At 53.9% G+C, this 21,603-nt stretch overlaps 2 protein-coding genes across 13 annotated transcripts; one reads left to right on the top strand and one right to left on the bottom strand.

The window, feature by feature from the left end:
- Positions 1 to 807: 807 nt before the first annotated feature.
- Positions 808 to 20,069, top strand: ICAM2 (intercellular adhesion molecule 2). 8 transcript variants are annotated; one of them, XM_045985448.1, is made up of 7 exons: positions 812 to 931; positions 8,666 to 8,752; positions 10,087 to 10,191; positions 11,913 to 12,176; positions 13,553 to 13,873; positions 14,528 to 15,386; positions 16,536 to 20,069. In XM_045985448.1, exons 3-6 carry the CDS (start codon positions 10,119 to 10,121, stop codon positions 14,674 to 14,676), a joined length of 807 nt encoding a protein of 268 aa, XP_045841404.1. In that variant the 5' UTR covers positions 812 to 931; positions 8,666 to 8,752; positions 10,087 to 10,118; the 3' UTR covers positions 14,677 to 15,386; positions 16,536 to 20,069. The 8 variants fall into 8 exon arrangements, with proteins under 8 accessions (XP_045841403.1, XP_045841404.1, XP_045841402.1 ...); XM_045985445.1 differs by lacking the exons at positions 812 to 931; positions 8,666 to 8,752 and having other exon boundaries at positions 9,984 to 10,191; positions 16,536 to 16,622; positions 17,204 to 17,240; positions 19,802 to 20,069; XM_045985447.1 differs by lacking the exon at positions 8,666 to 8,752 and having other exon boundaries at positions 808 to 931.
- On the bottom strand, positions 15,381 to 18,506 carry PRR29 (proline rich 29). Of its 5 annotated transcripts, none has more exons than XM_045985436.1 (6): positions 18,012 to 18,506; positions 17,596 to 17,671; positions 17,289 to 17,395; positions 16,140 to 16,360; positions 15,901 to 15,977; positions 15,381 to 15,725 (listed from the first exon to the last, which is right to left on the bottom strand). In XM_045985436.1, exons 1-6 carry the CDS (start codon positions 18,504 to 18,506, stop codon positions 15,697 to 15,699), a joined length of 1,005 nt encoding a protein of 334 aa, XP_045841392.1. In that variant the 3' UTR covers positions 15,381 to 15,696. The 5 variants fall into 5 exon arrangements, with proteins under 5 accessions (XP_045841392.1, XP_045841396.1, XP_045841391.1 ...); XM_045985440.1 differs by lacking the exon at positions 18,012 to 18,506 and adding an exon at positions 17,927 to 17,986; XM_045985435.1 differs by having other exon boundaries at positions 15,381 to 15,977.
- Positions 20,070 to 21,603: the final 1,534 nt, after the last annotated feature.

The raw sequence follows: 21,603 nt of genomic DNA, 5'->3' as shown, positions 1-21,603 counted from the left end.
CTGCAGGGGGGATAATGGGCAGCTCATCCTGGACCCCTCTGCCCATCAAAGGCCCCCAGCCATGCAGACACCACACATCCAGAGAGAGAGCTGGGGGAGAGCCCATGTCGGTTCCTCAAAACCTTGCACCTAGAACTGTCCTAGGATTTGGTTATTCCACTTACGGGGTCTACACTTTGAAGACCTGAAAGCAGGGCCTGGAGGACGCGTCTGTGCCCGCATCCAAGGCAGCGTCATGCACAGTAGCCAGAAGGTGGAAGGAACCCAGAGTGGATAAGGAATAGGGTGCACGCAGGCGGCCGAGCACTACTCAGCCGTAAAAAAGAAGCAGATTCTGACACCAGCTCTGACACAGACGGCCCTTGAGGACATCTCGTGAAGTGAAGCAAGCCAGTGACAAGAGGACAGACACCGGGGGGTCCCGCTGATGCGTGGTTCCCGGAGTAATCTGACTGGCACAGACGGAGAGAAGAACAGTGGTTGCGGGGGGCTGGGAGGGACCAGGGACTGGGAGTTAGTGTTTATTGGGACCACGTTGCAGTCTGGAAAGGAGACGATGCCGGTGGTGTGTGATGGGAGCAGGACAGTGCCTACGAACCCGAAGGCCACAGCACGGTGCCCTAAAAATGGTCCAAATGGTACCTTTTCTAGTTGCGTGTATTTTGCCACCACTTAAAAAAAATACAAGTGGGAGGGGTCTGAAAATGAGGTTCATCTGAACGGGGAGCCTGGCCCAGGAAAGCACGTCGCTCCGACGTGCAGAGGGAGGGAGGAGTCCGAGTTCACACACGCAGAACCACAGAGACACAGAAGTGGGAGCACATTTTCCCTTCCAGCTCTCTGGGCGCTGGGCTCCCCGCTGCCCTGCTTCCTGCCCCCCCCCAACGGCACAGTCCTCCCATCGGCAGCCAGCCCACCACCACGACGACGGGTAAGGTCACGACTTTCCCTTCTCTCTTGGCAGCATGGAAAGGGTTTCCGACAGACTGTCAAGGCCTCACTTCTAGTCCCTTCCCCTCTCTTGGCCTGTTTCCCTGGGAACGGAGGGGAAAGCGGGCAGAGATCCCCAGAGTTCCTTCTGGGCAGACGTTCCCCGCTGGGTGAAACCCCCCCCCCCCCCATATTGACCTTGCTTTTACAGTTGTTTCCTGTTTTTGTTCTCTGCTTCCTCTCCTGCTCTGCCATCGGGTGACGGGTTTAGAAGCATGGGGCTGCCTTCTGGTCAGCGAGCCCACGTGGGTAAGGCTTGAACCATCAGAGCTGTGCTCCGAGCAGATGCAGAGAGAAAGGGATGGTCCCCTTCTTCTTGGGATGGCATCTGGGGTTCCTGATGAATCCCTTTGATAACTTTCTTACTCTTGGTCTGACACGGGTTTTGCTAGGTTATTCCTCTCTTACTGCTGCTATAAATGATGCGCTTTCAAAATTATATTATTCTATGTTACTGACAGACATAAAAGCAACTTGTTTTTTGGATACTGATCTGAAACCTAGTTGGCTTGCTAAAATCCCTTGTAATTTTGAATCGCTCGTGAGACCATTCTTTCGGATTTAGACCCAGGCAATCTTATCATATGAAAACGCTGATAGTTTGTCTAGGACTTCTGGAGCAATGTTGAAAATAGCAGAGATGGTGGGCATCCTCCTCTGGGTCCTGCTTTTATAGGAAATGCTCCCAAGATTTACTCATTAAATATAATACATGCATAAGGTTTTTTGTAAGTTCTCTTTAGCAGCTTAAAGACGTTTCCTTCTAGGGGTGCATGGCGGGCTCAGTCAGTAGAGCATGTGACTCTCGATCTCAGGGATGTGAATTCGAGCCCCAATGTTGGATGCAGAGATTACTTAAAAGAAAAAAAAGTTTTTCCTTCTAATCTGCTAAGATCTTTCTCACGGAAGGATATTGATTTTTTTTTCTTCTGGATGATCCTATGTGTTTCTTCTTAAATCTGTTAAGTAAGTTTTTAGTTTGGGCTCCTTTAAAGGCAGAGCCTGGAACAAGGACTTGGGTTCAGGTAGGTTATTTGAGAGGTGATCCCAGAAAGCCGGGAGTAAAAGAGCAGGGGGACAAGGAGGGGGAGAAAGAAAAGCCGGTTAAAGGTGCGTGACTGATGTCGTGGCCACAGGCAAAGGGAGCTTGAGGCTCAGAGAAGCCTGCTGGAGGCCTCCCACAGTCGCCCAGGATGAACAGGAGGCTGGAGCTCATATCATCCTCTAGCTCGGTCCCTCACTGGGGGAGGGATGTGTCTTAGGGAACTTCTCTCCCACTTCTGGGAAACACTTAGGCTGATATGTGGCTTCTAAAGCATTGAAGAAGACTGGGAGGCAAGAAGCAAAGAGAAACATGGTATAAACTTGAGGCGGAACACTGCAGGGCAAGGTGAGTCCAAGTCTGCGTGAAATTATCCACAGTAAGTACTACTGATGTCAGAGGACGGCGGACGTGATGTGACACAGGGCACAAAGTCTTCTCTTTTTTAAGATTTTATTTATTTATTCGACAGACAGCGATCACAAGTGGGCAGAGAGGCAGGCAGAGAGAGAGAGAGAGGGAAGCAGGCTCCCTGCCGAGCAGAGAGCCCGATGCAGGGCTCAATCCCAAGGACCCTGGGATCATGACCTGAGCCGAAGGCAGAGGCTTTAACCCACTGAGCCACCCAGGCGCCCCACAAAGTCTTCTATTACCAACATAATAAATGATATCCATGGGTTTTCTTCTATTGTTAAGCCACATCTGCATACCTGAGGTAAACTCAATTTGGATATGATGTGTATATTTATACACTGCTACATGTATTTATGTGGTTGGCTAGCATTTTTCATTTAATTGTTGCATCTATATCCATGAGTGAGACTGGCCTCTAATCTTTCTTTCTCATCCCGCGCTGGTCTCATTTTGATGTTAAGGTGAAGGTTACCCTGGCCTCGTAGAAGGAGTTGTGTTCCTGCTTTTTGCATTCTCAGGGAGGGTTTTTATGAAATTAGAATTGCCTCTACTTAAACTTGTGTAACACCATCTGGACCAGGTGTTTCCTTTGTGGGGAGATTTTAAATTATGGATTCAGTTTTGGGGTTTTTTTTAAGGATTTATTTTATTTATTTATTAGAGAGATAGCACAAGTAGGCAGAGTGGCTGGCAGAGGGAGAGGGAAAAGCAGGCTCTCCACTGAGCTGGGAGCCCGATGCGGGGCTCACGACCCTGGGATCACAACCCAAGGTGAAGGCAGCCGCCCAACCGACCAAGCCACCCAGGCGCCCCTGTTTCTTTAATAGTTATAGAACCATTCGGACTTCTTATTTCTTCTCAGATCAATTTTGGTAAATTTTATCTTTCTAAGATTTGGCCTGCTTTGCTTTTTTTTTTTTTTTTTTGGCGTAAGTTATTTACAGTGTTTTAAATTTTTTAATTGTGGTAAAATACACGTAACATAAAATGTACCATCTTAACCATTTTTCGGTGTAGAATTGGTTAAGTGCATTCACATTGTTTGGCAGCTAGTTCCCAGAGTGTTTTCGTCTTGGCAAAATGAAACTATGCCGAGGAAACATGTTCACTTCCCCTCCCCCAATCACTGGCAACCACGTCAACCTTCTGTTTCTGTAGATTTGTACCATCTTAATTGTAATTCTCTTTTCATTCTGAATAACGAATAACGGCGACTTGTGCCTTCTTTGGTTTGTAAGTAGATTTCCCCAGAGATTTGCCCACACTATGAGCTTCTCCGGAGAACTTTTGGCTTCATTAATCCTGTCTACCATAGTTTTGTTTTCTATTTTGTTGGGTTTTGCTCCTTATTTTTCCCTTTTTCATTTACTTTGTTGTTCTGTTTACTTTGATTTCTGCCCTAATCTTGATTCCCTTTTGAGTCACTTTTGGGTTTCCTTTGCTGTACTTTTTCTAACTTCTTGACTACCTACTAAAGATTGAATACTTATTTTTGACTTTTTTTCTAATGCAAGCATTCAAGGCTATCCATTTCCCTTCAAGTGCCACTTCTGATGCATCCCAGACATTTTAATATATGTATCGCTCAATGTGGAGATTTTTTGAACGTGTCATTGCAATTTCTTCTGTTGACCTGTGGGTCAGAGTACATTTTCACATTACCGAGTATATGGGACTATAAAGCCTTTTTTTTTAAGATTTTATTTATTATTTATTTAAGAGAGAGACAACAAAAGAACATGAGTGGGGAGGAGAGGGAGAAGCAGCGCCCCCTACTGAGCAGGGAGCCCAGTGTGGAACTCAAACCCAGGACTCTGGGATCATGACCTGAGCCGAAGGCAGGCACTTAACAGACCACGCCACCCAGGTGCCCAAAAGCCTACCTTTTTGAAGAGTTTGTGCTCTCTAATTTAGGTGCAGGTCGAGCTTTTAAATTATGTGTTTCAGCTCATCCATTCTGCACACTCTTGTTTGTCGGCTTCATTACTCCTGATTGAGGGCATGCATTATAATCCCTTGCTGTAATCATGGTTTGGTCTCTTTCTGGTTCTTTCAAGGTAGATACTTACAAATTTAAAAGAATTCTAACTTTCTGCTGATCTCTCCCTTTAGTCCAGACATTCATGCTAGCCCTCATAAGTATTTTTGTCTTAGAAGTTCTCTTTCTCTGATATAAACAGAACTTTCCCAGCTTTCTTTTGGTTAGTGTTTGCTGGGTATATTCTTTCCCAGCCTTCGACTTTCAACTACTCCATACGCTTATGCCTTAGGTGTGTCTCATAAACACCAGAGAACTGGGTCTTGTGGTTTTTGGTTTTTTTTTTTAAGATTTTATTTAATTATTTGAGAGAGAGCACACGAGCAGTGGGGGAGAGGTAAAGGGAGAGGGATAAGCGGCTTCCCGCTGAGCAAGGACTCCCCCCACCCCCCGGCCCCCCCAATGCAGGACTCCATCCTAAGACCCTGGTATCATGCCCTGAGCCGAAGGCAGAGGGACACTCAACCGACTGAGCCACCCAGGCACCCTGGGTTTTGTATTTTCATGTTTTAAAAATCTAATCCGAGATGAGAATTTAGGAGCGACTGAGTCCACAACTTCCACGACACCCCTACTGAGTAAGGGTTGAGTTTAAAAACCTGTATTTTCAACAAGTTGGCAAGAACCCTAATCCAGAAGTTTCTCTTCTGAGGTTGTGTGTTTGAGCTACTTTTAAAAAATAGAATTTATTTTTTTAGAGTAGTTTTATCTTCACAGCAAAACACAAACAGCCCCCACGCATGTGGAGACCCCCCCCTTCGTCAACACCCCCCACCTTCTGGGGGTGTTGTTACCTTCAGTGACGCTACACCGGCACTTCATCAGCACCCAAAGTCCATAGGTATATCAGCATTCAGTCTCGGTGTCCGTTCTATGCCCTAAATATCCTCTGTTCTCTGCCTATCCACCCGTCCCTCTATCCCGACTCCCGGCAACCACTGATCTTTCCTAAGTTCTCCTCTCCTCGCTCTATCACTTACTAGCTCCATGACCTGGGCCTGCCATTAATTCACCTGAGCCCTACTCTCTCTGTTGCATAATCAGAATGCAGGATGGTTCCTTACTTTTGGGCTTCCTTATTTTTGTGTGACATTAAATAAAACAATGTATTAAAACCTCGTTCAGTCCCTAGCAGAGAATACACATCAACTAAGTGTTAGTTTCCCATTCCTTCCCCCGTTCTCTTAGAAATCGGAAATCAAGTTTTGCTGAGAACAGGATGTGGCCTCCACATCCAATCAGATTCCCCTGTGATGGGGGGTATCACCAGAATCTAAGCAGGGGAGGACACAAGAGGTTACTGCCTCCCAGACCCTCTTTCTCCAACTTGGGCAGTCCCTTCCTTTCTGCTTCCTGCCGGGAGGGTTCCCATCCATATGTTATCCATCCTTTCAGCCCAACACCTCTGACCTACATGTGATAAACCGTCAGAGCACACTCTGGCTTTAAGCTGTCTGGGAGCTAAAGTGACTCAGAACTCAGTTGCGTGTGCAGGAAAAAGCATGTCGCCAGGGCCCCAGAGGGAATCGCGATTCAGGTCATGCTGGTCACGTGAGACCTTGTCGTTTCCAAGGGAATCTCCCTGAATCCCATTAAAAGTCTGAAGGTTTAGGGGCTCCTGGGTGGCTCAGTGGGTTAAAGCCTCTGCCTTCCGCTGGGGTCATGATCCCGGGGTCCTGGGATCAAGCCCTGAATCAGGCTCTCTGCTTGGCAGGGAGCCTGCTTCCTCCTCTCTCTCTGCCTACTTGTGATCTCTGTCTGTCAAATACATAAAATCTTAAAAAAAAAAAAAAGTTTGAAGGTTTATAAAGGCGGCAGGCCCATGCACTATTCCTCTTCCTGGCTGTTCTGCTGTGACTAATTTATGAATACAAGGCATTGTCCTTGCTTAAAATCCAGACACCAGACAGAAATAGATACACACAGAGCAAGGATTTTTTTTAAAGATTTTATCTTTTTATTTTTTAAAGATTTTATTTATTTATTTGACAGAAATCACAAGTAGGCAGAGAGGCAAGCAGAGAGAGGGGAGGAAGCAGGCGCACCGCCGAGCAGAGAGCCCGATGCGGAACTCTATCCCAGGACCCCGAGACCATGGCCTGAGCCGAAGATAGAGGCTTTAACCCGCTGAGCCACCCAGGCGCCCCTAAAATTTTCCTGAAATTTTACCATGCTTGTTATAGCTTAAAGTATATCCTCCCTCCCGAACAATGCAGAGTTTAGAAAGCTTTAACTGTAATCCTCTCTTTAATATTATTGTCCAGGATTTTAGTTTTGAACTTTTTAAGACTTCTCAAATTAAATATTATAAATATGACATATGTATCTTCCATATTCGTTTGCCATTTTATTTTCCCACGCTTCCTTCTTGCATGGAAAACTATCCTGCGATCATTTTTTCTTCTGGACGCACATCTTTAAAAATTCCTTTAGTGGAGATATCTTGAGGGTAAACTCTCTCAGTCTCTGCTTATCTTTCTCTCATCTTGGTTCTTGAAAGACGGTTTTGTTGGGAACACAAGAGAAGTCATTGGATTAAGACCCAGTCATGACAAAACCCTTCCCCAGCCCTGTGAAGAGATGAGTTCACTCCGAAAACCAACACACCAATCTCCATTCCCCTCAAATGCTCTTACATCTTAACCCTTCCAGCTTTCTTGTCCGCTTCACTGGAGAGCTCAGAGACCTAAAGAACATGGCAGGGACTATTTGGTGGTAGAACAAAGCTCCGAGAAGGAGCACCTGAATTTCTTCTCTCATCGACATCATGGTTGGGTTCCTCCTGTCATCCCTGGGCAACTTCTTGGTGACAGGAAGCGGTGGTCTTCCCGCTTCATTTGGAAGCATCTACCTTGGCCTCTTAGGGTCTGGTCATCAGGCTGCCAAATCAGGTCATCATTTTTTCTCCCAGAAGGCCTCACAGCCTCATGCAAGGACAGCACTTCCGCCCCCAGCACTGCCTTCCCAGTGTTCCCCAGAAGTTCTGGGAGGCAGAACGGGGCTCCAAGTAACCCCCAGTTCACAAGGACCCTGACTCCCGTGGGCAGGTTTGAGGGGCCAGAACCTTCCGACTTGGAAAGCTTTTTCATTTCTGCCACACAGAATCATCACCAGCCCTGCCACCCAGAGGCCACCTGGCAGCCAGCACGTGACCTGGGACAATTCAGAGTCACCTTCCCTCCACTGAGTCAAGTTCCTTTCTATCAGCTTCTTCACTTGCTGGGGGCATAAGGGCTGACAGCTGCTGGCTCATGGGTGCCTCAGCTCGGATCAGAAAGGGAAGGACTTGTTCCTACCAGTTCTGGCTCAGAAAGTCCAAGGAAAACCACTGCCCGGGCTTCACTCTGAGGGCCCTTCTTTGGGGGATGAGGAGCCCTGGTTGGCCTTGTTAGGTGTTCAGCTCAGCTCCATGGCCTAGGGGTCACCAGAGACATCAGCAGGAGAGAGGAACACTGGGCACAAAGAGAAAGATCCCCCCCATCCAATCCTATCTGGGTCATACACCAAGACAAACTACTTCTTCTGTTCATTGACTCATCCATCCTTCCCTCCCTCCCTACTTCCATCCATCCATCCCTCCCTCCCTCCATCTATCCTCTTACCGGACAGTTACTCAGCATCAACTCTTTGCCAGGTACAACTTACCATATCTGCTCTAGAACAGCAAACAGCTCTAGAATCAGCTTCTGCCCTCACAGGGGGGATAGGTGGGGGGGACGTAGATGTGTAAGCTATCAGATGCAAAACCACATTCCCTAGAGATCAAAGAGGAAATGGTGGGTGGAAACAGGAGCTGACCAGCTTAAAGCAGGACCTGTGGGCCTCGGAAGCTTCTGTTGAACACTGTTGGGGATGGAGTCTGGTTGGTCCAGCTGTGCGTGTGATTGGGATTCACAGGCACAGACCCTTCCAGAAGCTGTTTGGAGCTCCCTGGGCACAACACACACACACACACACACACACACACACATACACACACACACACACACTCTGCAACCACCCCCCCCACCACCACCATGACCCCCGCCCAGCTCCTCATGGCAAGGAAGACCCCAGCAATTTCCTCTGGCCTTCTGCTCTCTTACATTTCTCTCTCAAGGGTCTCCTGGGGATGTAGCTTGTAAGAATCCCTCCTTTACCCCTGTTCTCCTCTCATTCATAAAGACTTCACTCTCTCCTAGGGATGTGACCTTGGGCAAGTCAATCACCCTGTGCCTCAGTTTCCCCATCGGTAAGATGGGGACAGCGAGAGTACCTACCTTACAGAGGTACGCTTACGGCAGTGCTGACCCGGAGTCAGTTCACTATTGCATGGTTTTTGTTATAATTTGTGCGGCTATCGCTCCCCTCCTTATCATTACTCTGACCCAGTGGAGACCACAGAGTTTCCAGCGCGGCAGCACCCGCTGTCTGAGCCCTGAGGCCGCACCCTCTGCCTGCCCGTGGGCTGGAGGAGTGTTCCCTGCTGCGCCGCAGGGACTAGATCCCGGGCTGGGGTCGGTCGCAGCTCACTCTTCCTCCATCTTCTCTCTGCCTCGCTCTGAAGCAATGTGGTCTGGGACATCCCCGCATCCAGGCTGACCAGTAGCCGTTGCACACCATACACGGTGGTGACAGCCTTTGACCTCAGCAGCCAGAGAGAAGGACACAACTTCACAACCCAGGACCCTCACAACCCAGGAACAGAGTTGGGCTTGAGCCCTGAAAATGCTGGGGCACCCCTTGATAAAGCAAGGAGAACCACTCCTCTCCTGCCTTTCCCGGGTCCTGCTGGTCGCAGGGACTCCTGCTTCTGGGGATTCCCTCAGTAGGTGACAAAGCCTTCCTAGAAATGCCTCCCTCCCCGGACCCAGTCTCCCCTGAAGAGTTGGGGGGGAGACACCAGAAGCCAGGCCCTGGAAATGGAGGCTGGGGGTTTGGGCTACAGCCAGACCCGACCCCCATTACCTCTGTCGGTGCCTGGGCTGCTGGGGACTGTCATGGGAGCTCTTCCCTCCAGTTGTCCCTATTGGCTGGGTCAGGGAGGGTTGAGGTCGTGAGCCCGGTGGGTGTGGAGGTTTCGGTAGCCGTGTCTGGGGGCAGTGGGGGTTGTCCCCTGGAGCGCCTCCAGGGCCTGCCTGGGTCTCCTTAGAGAAGCCCAGCTCCCGGCCCACTTTGTGACGGAGACGGCATGTCCTGGGCAGACCTGATTTCGGATATTCTGTTCCAGAAGGGAACTCGGTAATGTAACCTGGGGGATTGGGGGATTGGGAGTTCTCAGGTCTGGGGCTTGTAGGCCTCACTGTCCTTTGTGCACACACGGTGCCCCGAGCCCCATGTGCATGCACAACCGTCGCACACATGCGTGCCTGCCACTCGCCCTGCCCCCTGCCCAGCAGCATGGCAGGAGGCCAGGTTATACCCTAACTTATCGGCTCCCTCCCAGCTTCCTCTGCCTGCGTTCCTGCAGGCCTGGAGCTCTGAGAGCTGGCCTTCCACGTGGCTTCCAGAAGACCTCTCAGATAATGAGAGGAAATGTGGTCATCAGCTCATAGAAGGCTGGGGTTCCGGGCTGCGGCTCTACGCCACCACTCCCTGACCTGGGTCCACCATCTCCCTCCAGGAGGCCCTCGGCTGTTCCCAGCAAGCCTGTGGATGCCACTCGAGATGTCCCCTTTTGGATGCTGGGGTCTGCCCACCGCCCTTCTTGCCCTGTTCTGCTGCCCAGGTGAGCTGGTACCTGGGGTTCCTGACTTGGCATGTGCCAGCCCACAGTGGGAGCTCTCGGCCCCCTGGCGGCCCCCTGGCGTCTGGCGTGGGAGGCAGGCTGGTCCTGAAGTCACTGAGGCTTTGAACGCAGCGGTAGCCCACCCCGGGCACTGGATGCCGCGCCAGCCAGGTTCCCCCATGATCCTGGATGGTGGGGGGAAGCTGGCCGGTGGGACAACAGGCTGAACAGGCCCCATGGCTTCATGGCCTGTGGAAGCGGCAGGTCGTAGAGGCTGAATGGTGGGCTGTGTGGAGGCCTGAGGCCGGAGGCGATGCTGGGGTTCAAGGGAAGGGGAGGGAATATCCCAGCTGTTCTTCAGATGTGGCCCAGGGACAGCAGGGGGCAGCAGAGGACATGGCCTTTTGACGCAGGGAGTCAGGGGACTGTGGAGGAAAGTGCTACCGCGTGCGGGGCCCTCTGTTTTGGACAACCTGCCAGGTGCTTTTCAAGGGCTACCTCACCACAACCCTGCAGGAAAGGGGTTACTAGCCCATTTGACAGATGAAGAAACAGGTTCAGAGAGAGAAAGCACCCTGCCCAGGGTCACACAGCTGGTGCACGGCAAACTCAGGATTCAAATCCAGCTCCGTCTGCCTGCGAAGCTCCTTTCTTGCCACTTCATTATATGCCACTCGCTGAGGGCTGAGTGGGGACGTGCTGGTGTGGAGGGAGCACAGGACAGGCCCAGCTGGGTGAGGTCAGGGACCCTCTGAGTGGGAGGTGAGCTCCGAGGACTCAGTCTCGATGCATCAAATACACACGGGGCATTGTGCTGAGCACTGAGGGAAATCTGGGCCCTGCCTTCTAGAAGCTCTACCAGTCATTTGCAAGGTGGTCCCATTACCTTCCTGAACTACTCTCCCCCTGCCTTCCTCCTCGCTGGGCTCTAGCCCATCCTGATCTTCCTGTTCCCCAAGCACACCGAGCATGCCCTTGACCCAGGGTCTTAACTCCGGGAACACTCCCTGCTCCCCACACATCTGCGGGGCTCACAGCCACCTCTTCCTTGTCTTTGCTCAAATGTCAATGCCTTGGTGAGGTCCGGACTGACCACCCTATTAAAATGGCAACACCACCCCATTCCTGGCCTGCCCCAGGCACCGATCGCTGTCTGACGGGCTGGCTATCTCACTTGCTGCTTCTTGTCTGTCTCCTTCATGATAATGGGAGCTCTGCAAGGGCAAGGTTGGGTCTGCTTGGGTCACTGCTGTGTCACTGGAGCCTAGAACAGGGCCTGGCATACAGCAGGTAATCAAAAAGTATTTGCAGAAGGAAGGAAAGGAGGGAGGAAAGGCCCAGAGGACCCAGTCCACCTCCACCTCCGAGAGGCCTTCATGAAGGAGGGGGCATTTGGGCTGGGCTTTGAAGGTTGCATAGGATCCCTCTGCATGCAGACGGAAGCTGTGCGTGGAGAAGACTCACCCAAAGGTGGTGGGCTGGAGGAAGAGCACCCAGAGGCCGGGAGACGGCTGTGGGGCAGCCTCTGCGGTCTAGACCCGGGCAATATGCAAAGCCTTGCCCGCAGTCTAGACACAGGCGATACGCAAGACCTGAACAAGAGAAGAGAGGCAGAGGGGCCATCTCTGGCCTATCTTCGTGGGCACCTGCCCCGCGATCAGACTGCCAGCAGGGGGCAGGGCAGCAGAGACCTTCGCTGCCCCGTCTTCCTGGTCTTCCAGGGTCTGGGGAGGAGTTCGAGGTCCACATGTATCCGGAGCAGCTGCTGGTGGAGCCCGGAGGGTCCCAGCTGGTCAACTGTAGCACCAGCTGTGCGCACCCGGAGGCGGGCGGCCTGGAGACCACGCTCACCAAGACGCTGAACCAGTCCAGCCTCCAGTGGAAGCGGTTCTTGGTCTCCAACATCTCCCAGGACACCGTCATCTACTGCTACTTCACCTGCTTCGGGAGCCAGAAGTTGAAGAGTCTCAGCGTCAGCGTGTTCTGTGAGTGCCGCCCGGCGGGGCCCTCCTCGCCAGGCAGAGCCCGCGTCTGACAGAGCTACCCTGGGCACTCGCTCTGTGGGGACAGGGAGACAGACCCTGCCCGTGGGCTTGGAATCTGCTCACAACCTTCCCTGGCTTCCTTGAGCCTGCCGGCCACAGCAGCTCTGCAGCTTGCTCAGAGGACAGTCCAAGCAAGGTTTGCACAGAGTGACGAGTCATTTCCCCACCGTGCTCACAGTCTCCTCCCCGCTCAGTAGCAGCCCCGTCACCGGACACCCCCCCCCCCAATAGCAGGGTGCCGACAGAAGGGCCACCATGCTCTCCAGTCACCCCTTTGTCTCACGGAGAGGACAATCACGCATCACCTGGTGCTTTTATAGTCCTTTTTCTCTTTTTAAGATTTATTTATTTATTTGAGAGAGATGGGTAGGGAGAGAGGGGAGAGGGAGAACCCGGGCTAACTCGGTGCTGAGCGTGGAGCCGGATGCGGGGCTCGATCTCACAAGCCTGAGATCATGAGCTGAGCCGGAACTGAGAGTTGGATGCTTAATCGACTGAACCACCCAGGCACCCCTGCTTTTTTTTTTTTTTTTTTTTTAAAGATTTTATTTATTTATTTGAGAGAGAGAATGAGAGAGAACCCCTGCTTTTATATTCCTGAGGGCCCCTGGCAAATGTGGGACTATCACCCCCCCACACACACTCCTGCACACAGGCCGGGGAGACCTTCCCAGAGGGCAGGATTCTCTCAACATCTCGGCACCAAGGCTATGGCTTGGGTGCTCCCCATGACCAGCATCAGGGGATCAAGTGAAAAGGAACATGTCCTAAATCCAACATATGACCTCAGGGTGAGGGGGCAGGGTATCCAGGCTACCACTGAGGGTCCCGTTTAATAGACAAGGGATGGCAGGTCTAACTAAGCAAGGCAGGTCAGACTCCAGCCCCCACCCCTTAAGTGAGGACCCCACAACTCCTGGCCCAGTTCCAGTGAGCACTCCCTTTTTAGTCTCAGGACAATTATCCAGCTGTTTGATGCGGAAATTTATGTTTGATTTCTGGAAAAGAAGGAGGCGGATCCAAATTGTTTTTTGTTCCTAGTCGACTGTACAATTTCTGGACCTCCTCTTTGTAGACCCCTGACCACCTCGATTCTTGTCGATTCCAGAAAACATCATGTTGGTAAAACTCCCAGCCCGTCCATCCTTCACCTTGAACTGCTTCCTCCTTTCTCTCCTGTGCTCTAGCGCAGGCCAGGCCCGGGCCCTCCTCCCCGTGTCTAGCCGAGACCCTGAGAACACAGCAGTGCCCAGGGCTGGGGGAAACCTGGGACTACACACTCACCCTGACCAGCTCTCCCTCCTCCTTCCCTGCAGACCCTCCCAAGCAAATGATCCTGAAGATACAGCCCACGTGGGTGGCGGTGGGGAAGTCCTTCACCGTCGAGTGCCACGTGCCGGATGTGAAACCCCTTGAGAGCCTCACTCTCACCCTGCTCCGTGGCAAGGAGCCCCTGTGCAACAAGACCTTTACGGGGGACAAAGATGACACCCAAGGAGCCACGGCCACGCACAAGGGCATGGCCCACAGGGAGGACGGCCGCCACAACTTCTCCTGCCACGCCCACCTGGATCTGCGGTCTCGTGGCGGGACCATCATTCACCAGGTCTCCGAGCCCCAGATGCTCAAGGTCTATGGTGAGGGGCGCCCCCAGGATGGGAGGGGTGGGAGAGGACAGTCGCGTTCTGTTCCTTAGGGGAGGAAAAAGCCTTCAGCACATCCTCTGCCAGCTCAGGGGGCAGGCACCCAGGGACCCTCTCACTCTTCCCCGGAGCTCTCTCTGAGTGCCCAGTTTGGAACTGAACTAGTTGCTTAGCAATGAGTGAACTGCGTGACCTTGACCAAGGCACCCTCCTCTCTCTGGCCATGGCCCCTCTCTGCGTTCAGAGGTTGGGCCCGGAGGTCCCCTGGAGCTCCACTATTCCATGGCTCTCAATGGTCAAGGGGTTCCCGATGTCTTCGGAGAGTTTGGTAGGAGCTCGCTCAGCTCTGCCCAGGGCAGGCCTGGGCTTGGACCACGCTGCCGTCCAGGCCACAGTGGCCAGCATATGCTGGTGCCAAGGGCCGGTGGCAGGGGAACATCTGCGATCTCACAGAGGGCTGGCTGGTGGCCCGGACCCCGCCTAACTTTCCCGGAGATCCTACACCGTCGGCCCTTCCTCTCTGCAGCCCAGGTGGCTGCAAGACAGATGAGGTGTGGGCAGGTGACAAGCAGACATCTACTCCCCCTTGGGCCCTGCCATCAGGGACCAGGGGACATCTAAGACCCCTGCCCCCCCTTCCCTCCCCAGAGCCCAAGCCGGACAACCAGATGGTCGTCATCATCTCCGTCGTGTCGGTGCTGCTGTTCTTGTTTGTGACATCTATCCTCCTGTGCTTCATCTTGGGCCAGCACTGGCGCCAGAGGCGGATGGGCGCCTACGGGGTACAAGATGCTTAGGCGGGGCCCGAGTCGGGCCTACTGGCACAGCATACACAGGCGGCATGGCAGCAGCCGCTGGAACTCAGCGGGACTCCTCAGGATTGTGGTCTAGCCCTGGCTGCGGGACTGTTACAAGCAGCCCAGGACAATGGGGTCGTTTCCTTTTCTAGTCTACATATAAACACGTGGACCCAATCGGGTGCCTCCATGTCTTCTCCTGGGATAGAACTCCACAGCCAGGAAAGGCAACCACCGAGCCTGGACTTCTCTCCCCAAAGGTCTCCTAAGCCTCCCTCCACCTTCTCCCTCACAGGGGCCTTCCAGAGCCCCAGCCAGCCCAGGCCCTGGGGCGTCCCCATGCTGACCAGCCCAGGCACCAGACACCCATCCTCCTGGAGCCCTGAGTGACTCATTTCTCCTGAGGGACGCTAGGGGAGACACGCCCTGGCCCGGGAGGGCAGAAAGACGTTCTGTTCCTACTTGGGACCTCAGGCCACTCCTGCTTGGAGCAGGACATGGCTCTGGCTTCTTTTGGCCAAAAGAGCCAGCTTCCTGTGGCAAGGGTGCGGCCAAGGGAACTGGCTCAGCTCCAGGACCCTCGGAGCCAGGCCTCTCTCCCATCACTCTAGGCCTCCAAAGAGCCTTGCACAACAAACGCAGTCCTCCCCTCACCTCCTGCTCTGTCTTTAGGCCACCAAGACCCGACAGCACTACCATCCCAGACAGGGGTGAGTGGAGGAGGTCAAGGGAGGGCTCTGGTTCCCAGACCCCCAAGGCCCCGCCACAAGCTCTGGATGCGCTTAGAGGGGCCTGTGCTCCGGGGCAGAGCTGAGGCCAGTTCAAGGTCTCCATGTGGTGAAGAGGGTTTTGATTCACACAGGAGAGGGCCTGGCTATGGTTGAGGGGTTGGGGGGGGGGTGGGGAGGGCTGCCCAGGCACGGGTGCAGAGTCGTAGGCTCTAGAGGGGCACTCGGGGTCTCCAGGGCTCTTTCCAGCTCTGCAGTGAAGCTGGCAGGGTCCCAGGGCTGGTGTCTGTCCTCATGGTAGGCTCTCGGCATCATAGTAGTCTGGGGAGAGACGGCACCTGTGTCTTGGCTCCTGCCTGCCTAACAGGGCCCCAAGGAGTGAAAGGGAAGGGGACAGGCCAGTGGTCTGCAGCAGTGATGACAGGTGCTCCCCGGCCCCCAACAGGGCCCTCCTGACCCATCCCTGGGCCCCACTGCCCACCCACCCTGCCCCTACCTGAAGCGGGGGGCACATCCGCACCCACAGTGCCTGTGGCACTGGGAGGTGGGGGTGGGGGCACGGTTACAGCTCTCCTGACATGGAGGAAAGAAAAGAAAGACCCCCCGCTGCATCAGAAGCGGTCTCTAGGGCCTTACCCAGAGGTATCTTCACCCACGCCCAGCTCCTAGTGGGCTCTTCCAGCCCAGCCCCAGAGCAGGACCTCGGCAACACCCAGATCCCCTGTCTTCACTTACCCCCCTCTTTTCCGAGAGGCAGGAGGGCAGTGCTGAATCCTGACTGTGTCCTGCAAGTGGGGCTGATATGGGGGGAGGGAAAGGGAAGGGACCGGCCAGGGTAGCGAGGGGCCCAGCATGGGCATCGGGCAGGACAGGTAGTGGTGGTGAATCACCAAAGCCCCTTCCTCCAGGGCTGGCATCTCCTCCTCCTCCTCCTCCAGTTGACCCTCCAGGTAGACCTGGGGATTGGGAGACAAAGGGAGGAGGGAGGATGAAACATGACCCAGTGTCCCCACCCCCACGTCTCTGTTCCTCTGATGTCCCCAGATGAGCGTCATAAACCGGCTTCCCTTTACTGAGCAGCTACTGTGGGCAAGTCAGGTACTTTGGAGACGTTTTCCCCTTATTTTGCAGGAGGGAAAACTGAGGCTCAGAGAGGTTGAGGAACTTGTCTAAGGTCGCCCGCTAATAAGTGGCTGAGCAGGGACTGGAAGAATCCAGGTATGATTCCAGAGCGGGGTCAGGAGGCCAGGGACCTGCAGCTGGCCTTGCCCCAGGCCCCTGGACCCACCCGCCCCATCAGGGAGGTGGGGTGCTCATTCCAGGCGCCCCCTGAAGGCCGGGGTGTGAAGAGGGCCGGCCGCCTCCCCAGCCTGGGTAGTGGACACAACCTGGCCTCCTCCAAGCGCCAAAATCCTACCTGGCTTTCAAGGACTGGTTCCAAGGTCACCTGCTCCTCCAAGGAGCCCTTCTCATTCGCCAGTGCGCGCGCGCGCTCATACCTTTCTGCAAAGTCGCCTTGTATTCATAGTCATTCATTTATCTTTCTACTTGTTCAACAAGTATCACCAGAGCCCCTAATAAGTATTCGGCAACCTGCAGACTCTGGGTACAGGGGGCCTGTCCTCCTGAGCCTGCAGTCTAGTAGGGGGTACACTGGCAGGGAGACCTCCTTGAACACAAGACCTGAGTGCTCTGGATTTGGGGACTCCCACTCCATGCTGCTTTGGGCCCCTGGCGCATAACATGCCAAAGGGACCCAGTGGGGACAGCTGCACTGTTGCCTGATTCTTTTTCTCCAGGATCCACCCCAGATGGATCCCCACCCTGGACCTGCAGGTGGGTGACCCCTGTGGCACACCTGTGCCCCACCCCCAGCTGAAGCACCTGCGGGTGGCGAGAGGCTGGTCCTGGGTTGAGGGCCGTGGCCACCAGCCCGCTCAGCAGCAGCTGGTGCATCTGCGCGTTCTGCAGCAACATCAGTTCCAGCAGGTCTGGCGGGCGGGGGAAGGGGCAGTTCAGCAGGCCCACGCCAGGCCTCCCACTGCCCACCGCCCCGCTCCCAGGGCCTTACCTCCCCCGCCCCACCCCGCAACGCCCAGCCCAGGACCGCGCCGGAGGGAGGTGCCCCGAGGACGCCCAGAGAATGTGCGAAGCAGAGTGGGGTACAAGGCGGGTGAGCCCGGAGTCTCACCTTCCTTCAATCCACCCGGCTGCGGGGTTGGCGGTGGGACCGCCCACGCGACGGGCTGCAGGACAGTCACCCAGGGCTGGGGGGCGGGGGGAGACTTAGCTCTGCGAGGCCCGCAAGGGATCGGAACCAAGCTCTCCCCACCCTCCGCCCCCGTGCACCCCGCGAGTGGCCTCGTTCTCCCCCCCCACCCCCCCGCCCGCATGGCCTCCCGGTTCCCGGAGTCTCCTGGGCGGCCGGAGTCGCTTTCTGCACCCACCCCACTCCTCCAGGGTCGGCTCCCCAGTCAGCCAACCCCCCAGGCCTCCCAGGTAAAAGCCGGCTCAGCCCTCACCGTCGGGGCGGCACTCTGCGGTGGGGCCTGACCCCAGCTCCCTCCAGTGCGGGAGGCCATGGGGGCACCTGCGGGCCAGGGTTACCTGGGCGACGAGGGCGACGCCAAAGTCTCTTCCCACGCATGCGCAGGTCCCTCCCCGGCGCAGGTGCTCCGGGCTTGCTCTGCTCTCCTCACCTTGGCGGAGGGGTGGCGGGGAGAGGAGTCCTCGAGGACTCCCTCCCCCAGGAGGCCGCTCCCTCTGCCGATGTCCACCTCCAACACCCCTGCGCCGCCGGGATCTCAGGTCCTCGCCGTACCTTCCACCCTTGCGCACTTCCCGGACCAAGCCACCGGGGCTCATGTTTGTGAGTGAATGACTGAGGGGCTGGGAATTCCGGCGCCAAGGCCAGCACTTGGTTTTCAGGTCCCAGGATTGGCTAGGATGATGAGTTAAGCAAGAACAGAACATTCTGTATGCAGGCTTGGCAGGGAAGGGCAGGTGACTGAAGGCAAAGGCTGTGTTCTCCGTCAGTCTGAATCCAAAGGGGCATCCTTTGGGCCAGGAGTGGTTTCTGGAGCAGACCAGGGGCGGAAACATCCATCACACTCACAGAAAAAGCTGGGCCCTGGCCAGAAACAGGTGGCTGGCCCCTTGACTCCCCCCTCGTGGCTCTTTGCTCCCACATTCCTGGCTGCTGCTTGGCAGAGGTGGAGAAGCCTGGGGAGATCCGCACCGGTGCCCCCATTATTATCCCACATTCTGGAAAAATGACCGAAGCATGCATTCTTTTGACAGGAAGTTATCAAGGTCTTCTTGGCTTCAGAACAGGTGAGGGGAGAGATCTATTTCGGCAGCTGTGACCATCCTAAGATAGGCCCTGAGCAGCAGTCAAGGAAAATCCAGACAGGAAGCTGGGATTAGCACCCTTGAGTTGCCCTTCCCCCACCCTCTACTCCTATTCAGCTCCTCTTCTCAGGAGTTTTGGTATCTAGAACCACAAAGACGGTTCGGACCTCCTCTCTTGTGTCTTGGTCCCTGGGAGGGGGCCTGTGGGCAGAGCTTTAGCTGGGAGTCTTACCACTTCAGTGGCCTTCAACAAGCTGACATCCAGCAATTTGGTGACAGGCCTGGATGGAGTGGGAGGAGCACAGAGGTGCGTCTTTCCGTCTTTCCTTCTGCACCCTCATGGCAGTAAGAGAGGCAAAACCAGTCCTTGTGTTTACCATCAGCAAAACCTTAACCCAGGAGTTGCCTGCAAGGCGCCCTTCTGAACACTGGAGACACAGTGGTGTATTCTGGCTGGGCCCAGCATTGTTGGGAAGTGAAAATGTACTCAGGAGAAGGGAGCAAAAATACAAGGCTCCCGCGGGTGAGACCTAGAAAAAGGGGTCATATAGAGATGAATTGATCACTGAGGGATAGCGTTCTGAAGTGGACCACCTTGGGATGGGGCCAAACCATGTGGGAGAGAGAGAGGGCAGGCCAGGCTGGGGACATAGCCTGGGCAAAGGCGTAGGGTCAGGCATCGAAGGCCTGTAATGGTGCAGTGGGCACATTGTCTGACTGTGGTGCAGGGTCTGGGCTGAGAGAAATTCCAGCAGCCCAGCCAGAAACAGGTCAGACTCGCAGGCCCAGTCAGGAATTTACGCTGTGCCATGTGGGTAATCGAGAGCTCTTGGTGCATTCTGAGCAGGACAGAAGTGGGGGGTGGTGTGTGCACGGCCATGTTTTAGGAAGACTCATCTTGTTCGTCACATCTTCGTGTATGTCAACCAGAATTAGGAAGAACAAATGTCTGACGGGGATGTATCTTCCCGATGGTATGCACGGTATACAGTTGGTTCCTGAACTCACCTACAGTGTCTCCACCTGGGGATATTTTCTGTCTACAGGTGAGGCAGGTCAGTGACTTCTGGCCAGAAGCAACCCTGATGCCCTTGAGGGACAGCAACTGATGGTAGAGCCCGCTGGCCTCAGTGGGACAACTCTGGGAGAATCCTCCCCCCAAAGTCTCTCAACAGCCCCATGTGTCCCAGTTACAACCTACTTACTAAGAGAATATACACTTCACTGGCTTTTTCCCTTCCTCTATCATTTCTCCACTCCTTCACAGTGAGTGCTTCCTGGGATCTCCTTCCAAATAAACTACTTGCTCTCCAATCCTTGTCTCAGGCTCTGCTTTGGGGGGAATCCGAACTAAGACACCAGCCTCCCATTCTCTCTGTCTCTGCCCCTGGGCTGCTAAAAAGTCCTGGAAAACGCAGTCCTAGTAGCTCTATGATAAATCTGTTCAGTGAGTAAAATAGCAAAACAGACACCGAAGAAAAGTCATCTGGGAGTGTAACAGCCAGTGGATTAAACTGAGGCAAAACTAACAGCAGGGAGGCCCACTGGAGGCCACCACCCTCCTCCCTCTAAAAGCAGCCCAGAGGGGTGCCTGGGTGGCTCGGTAGGTTAAGCATCTGCCTTCTGCTCAGGTCATGATCCCAGGGTTTTGGGATCAAGACGCACGGTGGGCTCCCTGCTCAACAGGGAGTCTGCTTCTCCTCTCCCTCTGCCCCTCCCCCGGCTTGTGCGTGCTCTCTCTCTCTCTCTCAAATAAATAAAATCTTTCAAAAAAGTAAAAATAAATAAAAGCAGCCCAGAGAAGCCTGGAGGCAGCTGTGAAAAACAGGCAGGGCTTGGCAATTACTTCAGTACTTCAGACATAAGATCGCCTGTTGAGCCCACACGTGTTCTGGAAGATAGGGCTGAGGTAAAATGGTGTGGTTTCCGTATGTAAGTAGAGTTCTTTGTCAAAGGAAACTGAAGCATTTGCCTTTTTAAGAATGGAAAAACTTCACAAGCTTATCTGCTCGAGCTATTTTGTTTATCGATCTGACATTTGTCCGACAGGGGAGGAGGTGACTTTCCAGCCACTTGGCTGGCCCACTATTATTTTCTTTGAGGCACTGAACACTCTACCTATTTCCTTTTCATTTTGTCCCCGTGAGGACTCTCGTTCACATCTTTGCTTTTGTTTTGTTTTGTTTTACTGGGTTTTTCGTTTGTTTGTTTCTGAGTGTCCCACAGTGATATATATCAGAAGTCCTCCCTGTTGCCTCGGTAAATCTATTTCTGGGAATAAACTAAACACGGCAAAGGATTTCTCTTCAAGTGTGTTCATCACAGTGTTATTTTTAAGGTTCGAAAATTGAACACACCAGTGTCCTCCAAGAAGGGAATGGCTGTGTAACTGAAGGCAAGTCACTCAAAGGAAGCTTATGCAGTCATTTTTTTTAAAAACACGCAAAACATGAGCTCCTTCCTCTCCTCCTCAGACGGAAATGGAGAGAAAAGAAAAGGACTCCGGTAGAAATTTCAGTGTTTCTTTTTGGTACGGATGAGGCAGTGCTGAGCAGAGACAGACGACCCAACAGCAGGCCTTTTCTTGGGCCCCTAACTGGAAGGAGCTATTTACATGACTGACAGACTGGCTACATTGGGAGGGCCTTGAAGACACCACAGTAAAGAAATTCCAGTTTTCTTCTTAAAGGTTCTGACTGTGTTGTTTCTCCAGATCGTGGCTCTCCTTGTGAGCTGTGGGGTGGAGCCCTGAGCCCCTCCCCTCCTCCCTGGAACTGGGGTGCCGCCAACCATGGTGCCACCTGCTGAAGATCCCAGGAAGTCCCCCTGAGTGAATGGCTCAAGAAGG

Source organism: Meles meles, chromosome 18 (assembly GCF_922984935.1).
Source record: "Meles meles chromosome 18, mMelMel3.1 paternal haplotype, whole genome shotgun sequence".
Taxonomy (NCBI): domain Eukaryota; kingdom Metazoa; phylum Chordata; class Mammalia; order Carnivora; family Mustelidae; genus Meles; species Meles meles.
This window is presented reverse-complemented; position numbering and strand designations above follow the sequence as displayed.

Excerpts from the sequence above, each read along its gene's own strand:
- ICAM2 (XM_045985445.1), top strand. The coding sequence starts at position 9,999 with ATGTGGTCATCAGCTCATAGAAGGCTGGGGTTCCGGGCTGCGGCTCTA. Across the intron at positions 10,192-11,912 it reads TGCCCTGTTCTGCTGCCCAG|GGTCTGGGGAGGAGTTCGAG; the intron begins GTGAGCTGGTAC and ends CTGGTCTTCCAG. Across the intron at positions 13,874-14,527 it reads CCAGATGCTCAAGGTCTATG|AGCCCAAGCCGGACAACCAG; the intron begins GTGAGGGGCGCC and ends TTCCCTCCCCAG.
- PRR29 (XM_045985435.1), bottom strand. The coding sequence starts at position 18,506 with ATGTTTCCGCCCCTGGTCTGCTCCAGAAACCACTCCTGGCCCAAAGGA. Across the intron at positions 17,672-18,011 it reads GCGTCGCCCTCGTCGCCCAG|CCCTGGGTGACTGTCCTGCA; the intron begins GTAACCCTGGCC and ends CCCGCCCCCCAG. Across the intron at positions 17,396-17,595 it reads GCCGGGTGGATTGAAGGAAG|ACCTGCTGGAACTGATGTTG; the intron begins GTGAGACTCCGG and ends CCCGCCCGCCAG.